The 12,064-nt window shown below is 40.5% G+C and overlaps 1 protein-coding gene across 2 annotated transcripts; it reads left to right on the forward strand.

The window, feature by feature from the left end:
* The first annotated feature begins 2,391 nt into the window (after positions 1-2,391).
* LOC148039462 (uncharacterized) lies at positions 2,392-5,939 on the forward strand. 2 transcript variants are annotated; one of them, XM_087690985.1, is made up of 5 exons: positions 2,392-2,525; positions 2,686-2,840; positions 3,007-3,838; positions 4,710-4,807; positions 5,308-5,939. In XM_087690985.1, exons 3-5 carry the CDS (start codon positions 3,018-3,020, stop codon positions 5,490-5,492), a joined length of 1,104 nt encoding a protein of 367 aa, XP_087547111.1. In that variant the 5' UTR covers positions 2,392-2,525; positions 2,686-2,840; positions 3,007-3,017; the 3' UTR covers positions 5,493-5,939. The 2 variants fall into 2 exon arrangements, with proteins under 2 accessions (XP_087547111.1, XP_087547119.1); XM_087690993.1 differs by lacking the exon at positions 2,392-2,525 and having other exon boundaries at positions 2,559-2,910.
* Positions 5,940-12,064: the final 6,125 nt, after the last annotated feature.

Raw genomic sequence — 12,064 nt, forward strand, 5'->3', positions numbered from 1 at the left:
GCATTCACAATCGTTAGTAAAATAATACAATTAAACCGACAAAAGTGAATACCTAGCAGTCTTCAGCTACATAAATAAATCAACTGGTTAGAAATAAATCCTAACCTTAATTTATTACGAGTGCGCACTCTAAACTCATAAACGTTTATTAATTTAATATGCATTTTGCGGAATCACCCGCTATGGAATCACCCATGTACACACTAAATTAATGAAACGCCCGAAAAGGACAGGCGTCCCCATCAACTTCTCGCACAAAGAATCCTCTTTGTGTATGAGCCCCGGTCATCTAAGTTTACGGAATCCACCGTAAAACCTCACGGAATCCACCGTGGCACGGAATCCACCGTGGAATATGCCTCCTGGCATCAAAACAACCTCTATACACCTATGCAACGAAGCAAAACTTAAACGGTGAGGGGGAGGAGGATTTTGTGCAATAGGTTGAGGGTTGAAATAATACAAACTTTGATTGTTTTTCTATGCATAGCATTTAGGAAACGGCCTATTTGGAAATAAGGGATCTAGTAGCACAAGGTTCGCCTTGGTGCTAGATTCTTACAACGAAGCATATACGTATTAGTTGGAATTCATGGAAAGATTGTTTGCATACCATCACATAGGCTGATTTCGAAACATAAATGTTTGTGCACGATGAGACATCCACTATTGTATTGATCATACATATGGTATCAACTCCTCGAAATGCATAGCAATTGTTTGAATTATAGTTGACCCACGCTTGAGAGGGTGAGATTCCCCTTGCCGTAGGTTAGCCGTTCGTTTCTTGGGGGAAATTATTGGTGAGGAAACATGGTATCTCATAGATCTTGCTAAAAAAAAAGAGGAGTCTTGTGCGAATGTGTTTATATGTAAAAGTAGCACATCGAGGGGTCAATCCCCAAGATGTAGGAGAGCTATAGTGGGGCCATGACAATCAATCGATGGGATGCCTCCTATGTCTGTGATATGTGGCACTTCTTGCCAATATGTATGGGATACCCCCTTTGAGGGGTTTTGGGGAAGGTGCCATTGGACTCTTATCCAGCTACAAACGCAAATATTAGATGTATCTGTTGTGCATTTAGTTATTAGAGACGCTCCTGGCCCTTGAGGCCATGTGGTGGTAGAGGTATCTATTGTGCGCATGAGGTCCGGCTAGTGCCATAGCCAGTGCTGGCCCATTTTTGGTCCCATCACGCGCGCACACGCGCTTACATATGAGTTCCTAAGTATAGTTTAAGAACAATGCATATAGTTTAAGAGCAATGTTTGGGATTAATTTGTTTTTGTTATACCATATTGGGGTCTTGAATCTTCTTGTACATTTCATCCATCATTTATATGAATATTTGTAGGCTTTAAAAAACCAAGGACCTATTAATTGCATGATTACACCTCAAAGTGAGAGCCAACAACTCCATGTTTTTCTAATGCTAGAAAATTTTGCACCTGATTGTATCATGTAGTTCCAATGGATGGGATTTAAAAAATCCATTTTTAAGAGACTTTTACACATAGAACAGTCTCGGTTGATAGGGATAGGAAATAAGTGTTTCTTTTTCTATCAAAATATCTTAGATAATTGGGTTTTTAATTAGGCCTTGAATACATATGTAGGAAGGGATTATATTTTTAGCTCTCTAAGTACAAATGCGGTCTCTTAATATGGCTTTAACATATATGGAGATGTGCTTGTAATTTTTTTTCTTAGTTCAAAAAATGTGTGTATTTGCCCATGAATCTATATGTTTCCTTGGAGTGACTTGGCAATCTCCTCTCAATAGACTTGGGAATATGCTTTGACCACACCTTGATTAGTTGAATAAGATAGAGGAGCTTTGCTTCTAAAAAGATTCAACATACCAAAGAAATTTGTGCTTATATATTCCAAATTGTGACAAATAGATCCACCAGAATGCCATCTAGATTTGGTGCCTTACCCTTTTTTATCTCCTTCACAATAAAGTTAAGTTGTAACATAACAAATAAGCACTCGAGAATCATTACCAAATCTACCTCAACTTTTCCTCGTATCCTTTAAGAAATCTTGTGCATCCAAGCAATAATAGCGATACGAAACAAAAGGTTGAGTATGGATATTCCCCAATCTTGAACTTAAGTTTGAATGTTCTGCAAGAGACGAAGAAGAATGTCGTCCGTAGGGATGAGAAAGAGAGCACTTTACTGACGTGGCAATAAACCCCAATTTATGGATAAACAGATTTCAACAAAGGAATCCAATATAAAACCGCTGTCGATCCCTACTCTTGGCTTTCTTAAACACATGTAGGATATAGTCACGCGGGGATTGATTGTGGCATGTGAAGCGGCCCTTATGGCCTCTGACACTGCCCGAGTGATGATACATGGAACGACGCAACCAAAGGAGCGCCAAATAATAATAATAATTTGTCATTAGCTAACTAATTAATTAATAAACTCTAAAAATTCTGTGTTCGTTGGAGGAAGCACAGGGCGACACGTGGATGTGCCTGCGCGACAACACCTCGCCTTGATACGCGGCAAGCTCCCATAGCTCGACCTCTAGCATCTCTCCACATTCCTCTCTTGCCTTGCATGTCCTCCCAGTCTGCTTTTTCTCGTTGTCATCATTATGTTGATGATCATCGTCTTCTTCTTCTCGAGGTTTGTTTCTTCTGACCAGTAATAATTGTTTTTCAGGTTGCAGGTTTCCTTCTGTATCATCAATATCCCGGACGGACGTCCGTAGATCGATTTCTGCAGAGCTCCTGTAGTCGATCTTCTTATCGATCATCATCGTCATCGTTATCTATCTCTGCGCTTCGACCTTCTCGCATTGCAAAAAATCTTACAAGGTTGATTTGTGATCATGATCAGTTTCTGAGATTTTCTCTTCCACTTCAGTATCGCATTTATTCTGATAAGGTTTTGCTTCTCATCAGAACATTCGTCCCTTGTTTAATCTCTTCTTTACCTCGTTGGATATCTGGCATGCATTATTTATCTTTTTTTCGCAATCAGGTTGTGCGGCTATGTCCAAGCTCCCACAGATCGCATGCCTTTGCTTGCTTTTGCTCGCACTAGTAAGCGACCCCTCCTTCACGAATGGCATCTCTCATTCGGTTGACGAGAAGGTCAAGGACTCTGACAGAAGTGTTGGCGAGCATGCACAATCGCTGAAGGATTCTGCGAAGGACTCAGCCAACCTGAGAGCCGAAGAAACTAAAGAGGCCGTTGACAATGCAAAGCGAAGGAGCCAGGATATCACCGACAGTCTGAAGCGAACTGCGGATGAGGCCGCTCAAAGGACCAAGGAGGTTGGACAAGATGTGAAGAAGGGGTCGGAAGGTATGGCAGAGCATGCGAAGGAGAAGGGATGGGAGGCGATTGAACATGCCAAGCAATTTGGAAAAGAGACTGTGCAGAGCGCCAAGGACAAGGGAGAGGAGGCTACTTACAAGGGGAAAGAGAGTGCGGAGGCAGGTGCACACAGAGCCAGTGAGACTGCAGGGAGGACCACAGAGAAGGCCAAGGATAATGTGTGGGAGGCATCAGAGAAGATCAAGCAGAGTGCTTGGGAAGCTTCAGAGAAGGCCAAGAACAAGGGCTATGAATATGTCGAGAGTGTTAAAGAAATGGCTAAGGACAAGAGTGAGCAGGCCAAGCAGAAAGGCTACGATGCCGGTGAGAGTGCAAAGGAAGGTGCTAGACACGAGAGTCAGGAAATCAAGGATAGTGCTTACCATGCAAAGGATCGTGTGGAAGATGCCCTTGAGGATGCAAAAGAAGGGACCCAAACGTGGGCTCAGTGGGCCTTTGACAAGGCGCAATCCATTGCTAATGCCGCTACCAAGTAAGTGCCCTAAACATCTTGGAATTTATTGCTTTGCTTTGTTTGTCATGCCATCTATGACTTGGAACTCATTGCCTTGCTCACTTGAGGCTCCATAAGTCAACGTGACTTTGGAGGTTGAATAACATGTGCAAGTCTGAACTTGTTGTGGTTGCACCATGAGCTTGTGAATGGATTGTCCACATGCATGTCAATTGGTGATAGACTTAAGTCTAAGGTGGCTGCATGAGAAGAAGTGTGAGAAGCTTGCTGACCATCATCCATGACAAAGACTGCTCATCCACGTACTCAAATAACTTCCAAGTTGATGAAGTCACTTTATGAGGATACTGAGACTGCCATGAATTAAGTTGAATAGACTTGCTCTTTCAACTTGATTGACCCAACTTTGTGCACGTTGAATTGGTCTGTGTGTGTTATAGAAGATACATCCAAGTGCCCACAAGTGGGCATGCCTCCTCCAAAGATTATTTGAGAGGCGGCAAGAAGCAGCAAGAAGCACACTGATATTAATCCAATGTGTAGATGGGATAGCTCTCAAGGTTAGAGCGTGAGAATTGTGAACATAGATGTCCAATCAAGCGCTGTACCCATCAAGACTTGAACCCAGAGCCTACCATCTACGAGCCGAAGTGTTACCAGAACCTCACATCTATGAGCCTAAGTGTTACCACTAGACCATCATCTTTGGGACTGCAGTGGCTAATCTCTCTCCAATAAATTTTTAAAGTTACAAGATTATCACGCTTTAAAGTGTTTGTTTATTGTTTAGTAAGAAATAAGTTCGTCTTTGATTGTTATCTTCATTGCATCACCCTGATTTTTATTGTAACATCTTCATTATTTTCTAATTTTCATTGTGACATTTCAGGGAAGCAGAGGAGCTTAAGGATCAAGGAAAGACCTTTGCAAAGCAGGCAGGAGAGCAACTGCACTCGGTGAAGGAGAAGATAACTGGTTTTACAACAGGTTAGAACAGAATTGAGTTATGGAGATGTGATTTATGCATATAGGATGTTATATGGGGCCTTCATTATATAGGGGAATTAGGTGTGGCCTGCATTCTATGGATAGCTCGTGTATTTGGCAGACACTTTTTCAGAATGGACCTGTATCCTGTGGGGGTGCTGTCTGGCCATTTCATAATGCAAAATTTGTTTGTACCATGTTCATGGCTGTGTGTGTTTGTCATGTTTGTCGTGGAGCTATATGACAAACTGCAAGTCTGTTGAAAGTTGGGGGCTATGTGCATTTTGTTCTGAGGTCTGGTTCATAACTGTGTGGTTCATACAGTCTGATGCTAACCACACATGCTGATGCTCAATGCACATTTATTTGTTGGGCATGCACAGGTTTACTCAACAATGAGAGAGAGCACCTGTTCAACTTTCAAGAGTTTTCATTAGTCACGATGAATTGTGGTTCTAAAATTATTGTAATTAGTTTGGTATAATGTGACCCTATTTCAGGGACTGCAGAGGAAGGGGCAGAGCAGGTTGAGGAAGCAAAAGAAAAGGGGACAAGCACAGGGGAAGCACTCAAGCAGAAGGTTGGAGAAGGTACTAAGGAAGCACAACGGCAGTTTGAGACAGCAGCTGCTAATGCTGCACAGAAAATCAAGCAGACCATTGGCTACGATGACAAGGAGCTGTAGGAGGCCTGTGGTTGGAAAATTTCCAGAAAGGCATGAAAAGGTTTTATTGTTCTTCTTAGTAAGCGCCCCCATTGTTGCTCTTTAGTTGGCCACTATCTTGTGAATACAATAAACTACTCAAATTGGCGAATGTCCCTTTTCCTCCTGACATCCCCTCCTGCTGCATATGGTGTTTGCCACAAGAGTTTTAGGAGACAGCTCTGTGTAATATTTTTGATGCTTGATTCTTGCATGTAAAAACAACAAATATTCATGAAAGAGTTATTTGCTAGGGGCGTGGAAAGTTATCATTGCTCCTTGATCCACGGTTCCTGTTCTGGATCGGGAGTATAAGTTCTCTGCTCTGCAATGTACTGTTCCTGTCTATGAGTTTCCTTTTGTTCATGTAATGATCAGGTTTACATACGAGTGAATATGTCAGAGACGTACCTATTCACTGTTCATATTTCTGGGGCTCCATTTGTCTTTATCATGATGGTTCTATGTTTGAATGTGTTGGAACGAATGTATCTGATAAGTGCTGTTTGGGATATTGTAAACAAGGTTTGCTTGGGGTATTATAATCAGAACGATTGGGACACTTTTGGGATATCATAATCATAACGGTTGGATACATGTTTGAGTGAATTGTGGTCTTAAGTATTGTTTGGAATGTCATACTCAGTTCAACCATGTAATGGGCATTTAGTTCATCATTGGAACGATGTTTTGTATTTATCTTTCAGTAACTCATTTGTCATTTTATGATGTTTCTGGATCTTGGTATCACAAAGTTTGTGAGAGAAGTGGGCTAAGGATCGAGTGTGTCTAACAAGTACAATTGGTATTACAAAGGTTGTGTGAGGAGGGGCTCAGGTTGGAGTGTGTCTGACACATACAACGCGGACCTTTGAAACAGAAGTATTGGTGTTTGTATGTTGTAAACTGTGTGAAAGAATAAATTATGGGAACAAGGTGATCTTACCTTGAATCAAGGTGTTTTGTTGGTGGAGTTGTACTTGTTGAGTTGTACCTTTATATAGCTGTAGGCTTCTCTTGGCTGAATTATGTGACATGTCCCTTCATGAGGCTGTCATGTTGTGCATGATCATGGTTTTTTGTTGTAAAGCGGCCAGTGTATTAATGGTCAATGTATTAATGGTAAGAAAAAGACATACGTACAGCATCCTATGAATGGTCCTCAAAACAGAAAGTGTCTGTTAGCAGCAGCCTTGTATGCTGCTACCTGATTCTTTAGTACATTTAAAGACCCTTTCAACTCCTTGAGAATACTTGTCAACACTATTCTCTACATTTCCTTCCTAAATCTAGCTTCCTGTCTCATCTTGCAATTCCTTACTGACCATATATTCTTAACGACAATTGCTTTTATTACATCCTCTCAGCCTCTCACAATTCATTCTTGCTATTGGCTAACCAATCCTTCTCCTTAGTAAGCACGAACCTCATCTACTTCACCTCATGGTCCGTATGCTTGAATTCTGCTTGCTTCATTCTTCAGTTGCATCTGTCACTGTTCGCACAGCTCCATCCAGGCTCTAATGCCTTTCTCGATAATTGTGGTAGCTTGTTGTGGTTAGTTGCGATTAGCAGGTATTTGTCCTCATAGGCTTTACGTATGCTCGAAAATGATTGAAGCAAAGGGGGAAATCGCCGCCCCTATCTGCACCCCACTTCGCCTGCCCAATGACTCTTTTTGCTAGTTGTCTACTACTAAGAGTGCATTCCAGCCTCTCATGCACAATCTAATCCTCGTGGCAAATAGCTTTGGCATCACTGTAGGTGTAGTTGGGCCTTATTGTAATTGGTCCTCTTAAGTAATTATTAACTAGGATTGGTTGTGGAAAATAAACATCCATTGGGACTGGACTTAATAATGCTTCAAGGCCTAGGCGGCCCACTAGACCAGTCTATTATTCTTTTTTTGTCTTTGTAGCCCTAGTCAAACTTCCTTTTGTCTTTGTAGCCCTAGGCAAATGTCAAAGCCTATAAACATGGTGTACGAGAGTAGAGTATTTTGCATAAAGATTATCCTCCTTGTGAGATCCCATGTCTATCCTAGCCATCATTGTAGGCTTGCCTTAATGTCTAAAAATCAGGAAAAGTTGTGCTAGCGTGATCTGACTTCTATATGGCACACCCTAAATACTTGATTATTAGTCCATGCCAGATATCCTTCAAGCCAAGTTTAAATAGCCTCTACAGTGGCTCGCCCCATCTATATAGAGCATCTAAGTTTTGCTTGGGCTAATCTTAGAGCTCAAATCAATCTAGAAGTTATCATACAGTTACAGAAAAGCCTTTGATCGATTGTCCTTTGGTTTCCACAAGGTTTAAAATTTTTCCCTGCAAACATATGCACAAGAACTAGTTCCATCATTAGGTAGATTGATCCCTTTGATTAGCTCTTGCTCCATCTTCATTGTTGTTGAGCTTGCATTACAAGGCTTTTTGTTGACCGAGTAGTACCCTATCCAATCATGGGTATTTATTCCCCTTGTCTTAAAGCATCAATTTGTGCTACTTTCTTAAAAGGTGAAAATGAGTCATTTTATACATGAAGTGCTTTAGATGAGGAGAAGAATGGTAAAATGGTGAATGAGGTATAGTGCTAATTGGTCTTGGAACCAAAATTGGTCTTATATATGAAAGGGGTTAGGTAAAGTCCTTTGATCCAACATAGAGATTTGCTAATTGATTCTTCATGTCACAAGTCTTCAAAAGCTAATACATTCTAGCGTATGTGCTATGCCGAATGACATCACATCCTAATTGGGAGTCTATACTATGACTAAGTTGAGCTCCAAAAAACTCATTCTTTGTAGTCTAGAGGAAGTTGTTGAGTTCCTAATCTCTATCAATTCCATTGGCACCTGCCAATTCCATTGGCAGTGTATCTGTGAAGCTCCACGCTCCTCAATTGTGAGCTTTGTCCAAGAAAGCAACCTTTTCCACTTGTTCCTCCCAAGTAGTGGAAGTCAGCTCTGTGTGTGTGTGTGTGTGTGTGTGTGTGTGTGTGTGTGTGTGTGTTTGTTGAGCAGTAAAAGGCAAAGAGAAAGAGACCTAGGTGAGAGGAGAGAATGAAGAAGAAGAGAGAGAGAGAGAGAGAGAGAGAGAGAGAGAGAGAGGGAAGCCATGAAAGCTTGAAGGAAGGTAAAGAGAGACTTGATTATTGATAACTAATGCTTTAGCCGAGTCTCTCAATGTAACCAAGTATTCCCATGCTAACCATATATGTCTTATTCATCTGTCCCACTCTCTTACATTATTCCATCCCAGACCCTAAGGTTTTTTCCCTTCAAAACAAAAAAGAGGACATAGTAGTGTGGTTCATAGTAGGGTTGTAGAGTACTACTCTGTTCACCATTACAAAGGGTAATATATGTATGGGGATCCTTAATCTCATGTGGAATTTGGGTGTATAGATATATATATGGAATATGTACAACATAAACAAATTGAGTACATGAGTTTGGCTAGTAGTTCTTGATAATTAGGGGAACAAAAAATGGACAAAAAACGGATAGCATGTTGTCCAAAATAAGTCTATTGGAGAAAATTGGTCATAACTTTCTATGTGCAACTCCGATTGAGACGTCTGACATGTCAAAACAAAGCTTGTAAAACGTACTTTCAGCCCATATAGGCTACATATGATTATCATTAAGGTAGGGTAAATACTGTTCTAAAACCATGTGTTGTTTGCAAGTAGTCTGTAGGCCAAAATGAGCCAGCCAAACTACATTCTTTAGGCAGCAAAACTCCTTTAAAATGGTTGTTGGACTCAAGGAGGCTTCTTCCAAGGGTAAACCTTACCATTTAATTTAATTAGATATTTGTAAATGGATTGAATCCTCACTTTCTTTTCTCTCTGTCCAATAACTACCTCAAGAGTGTACTGGATGATGCCCTCTTCATCTATGGGTGATAGCTCCTCCACACAGTCTTTGGGAGTCTCAAGAAAAGGTTTTAGTTGACTCATGTGAAAACATTATGAATCTTAGTGGAGGGAGGGAGTCGGAGATGATAGGCCAAGTTGCCTACTCTCTTGACTATCTTGTAAGGCCCATAATAGGGGTGTGCCAACTTGTTGTTCGAGCCATCCTTTGGTATGGAGTATCGAGACTTGGGTACTTTTAGGAGAACCAACTCATCTTCTTGAAACTCAAGGGATCACATTTTTTCATCAACATAGAGCTTCGTGTGTTCTTAGGCCTTCCTAAGATTCAACTTACATTGTTGAAGCAGGACTTTCGTGTGGTCCAATTCTTTTCTTTCATGAGGGTTTAACTTCTCACTAAATATGACCATAGAAAGGGGCACCATGTACCCCACATTACCTCAAAGGAGGGTACTCCAATACTAGCATGAGTGGAGTTATTGTAAGCAAACTCAACCAAATGGAGCCACAAATCCCATACATACTATACATCATGACAAAAATTCCTCAAAATGCCTCGAGCCATTGTTTTACCCTCTTAGTTTCGCCATCCGTCTAGGGCTGGTGTACTGTAGATGGAGCTGATTTGGTCCCCATGGAGTTGAAAACTATTTGCCAAAAATGGCCCATGAATTTGACATCTCTATCATAGACAATGATTTGTGGGAGCCCATGCAACTTAAAGACGGGCTCCATAAACTAGCTGGCTACTCGAGATGCGGTATGCTATGTCTTGGTAGGGATAAAGTGGGCTTCTTTGGTGAGATGATCCACTGCCACATAAATGCTATTTCAACCCTTTTTTGTCATGGAAAAGTAAGTGATGAAATTGTTGATATATCGAGCTCTACTCGTGATATGCCAGGGTGACCGTTGTGCATTTATGTCACTGACTTGTTAGCTGTAGATGCGGTTGGTACACCGCCCATGAATAATAGCTAGATGACAGCTATCCTTATCTACTCTAGTTCGTGGCTCAGTTAGTATGCCACCTTAGTTAGTTGAGTTTGGTTTGAGACCCATATATAGGGTTCTTCTATTTCTCTGTACATGAGTTCTTTTGGCTTACACAACTAAGAAGAGGAAAACTGTTTTCAGCCTCCATCTTTGTGTGTATTCCCCCATTGTGTAAGTAAGAAAGCTACAAGTGAGACTCCTTCCTTCTCTCCCACAATCTTGACAGAAATTGATTGTAATATGTGTCAATTTTCCCTCAGGGGTAGGCAATGGCAACAATACGCCCCCTAGCTTAAGAGCGTTGTCCCTTTTTTATTGACATGGCACACATCTACATACAAAGTCCTTGACATCCTTCCATAGGCCTTTCCAGTAAAACTTCTTTGTAATTATATCATATGTCTTAAAGATGCCCAAATGGCCAATACTAAGGCAAAGAATATATCTTTTCCATTATCTTCTATGTAAAAGAATATGTGCGAGGGATTGCAATCTTGTCATGTAACCAAATGGGTCCATTTTTTAGTTGATATTGGGAGTTCTCTTCCATGATACATATTGTACCTTTTGAAAGATAGGGCTAAAGTTGTCACTAAGCAAGTAAGCCTCTTGAAGCTCCTCTATCCAATCACTATAAAGCTCCAAAATAAATAATACTTTACACAGCCACACATGAGAGAGTGAATTAGCCACAACATTATCATTTCCTCTTAGTATGAGTGATCATAAAATTGTAATTTTGTAAGGTTGACACCCACCTTCTTAGCTTGCGAGTTAAATTTGGTTGTGATAGAAAGTACTTGAGCACTCGATGATCACTTTTCACTCTAAATTGGGTGCCAAAGATAGTGATGCCACTTCCTAATTTCAAATGCAATGACATCATGTTCTTGCAACAAGAGTGTACCAATATCGTGCCCACTAGCATCACATTGAGCAATGGATTCTTCAAAGAAGTTTGGGCAAACAAGTATGGGGGCTAAAGTACACAAATTCTTCAAACGGTTAAAGCTACAATTAGCTAGAGTATCCCAAAAGAATGCATCCTTTTTCAACCTATCACTCAAAGGTGTTCTGATTGTTACATAATGGCAAATAAATATTTGATAGAATGAAAAAAGACCAAGAAACCTACGTAAAAAAGTGGTACTACTAAGCATAGGCCAATCCTTGACACATTACATCTTTTTGGGGTCAACCTGTATGCCATATTTACTCACAATGTGACCCAAGCACTCTATGTCAATCTGCATGAATATACATTTGCTCTCCTTCGTAAACATTTTATGCTCCCTTACTATGTCAAATATCCTCCTGATGTGTAGTAAGTGCTCTCTCAGTGATCTGCTATAAATGAGAATATCGTCAAAGAATACAAGCACAATCTGAAAACAAAAGGGATGTAACGTCTTATTCATGAGACTCTAAAAAGTAGTTGATGTATTTTCAACCCAAATGGCATTACAAGAAAATGATAAAGCTCACAATCTATGTGAGCTTTATCATTTTCTTGTAATATCATCACCTACTCTCATGTGTATCTGATGATAGCCAGACTTCATATAAATCATTGTAAAATGGCATTACAAGAAAATGATAAAGCTCTCAATCTATGTAAAATGCTATTTTAATATCATCACCTACTCTCATGTGTATCTGATGATAGTCAGACCTC

This window comes from Lygodium microphyllum, chromosome 2 (assembly GCF_053477565.2).
Source record: "Lygodium microphyllum isolate KBCC chromosome 2, Lygodium_microphyllum_v1.1.10, whole genome shotgun sequence".
NCBI lineage: Eukaryota > Viridiplantae > Streptophyta > Polypodiopsida > Schizaeales > Lygodiaceae > Lygodium > Lygodium microphyllum.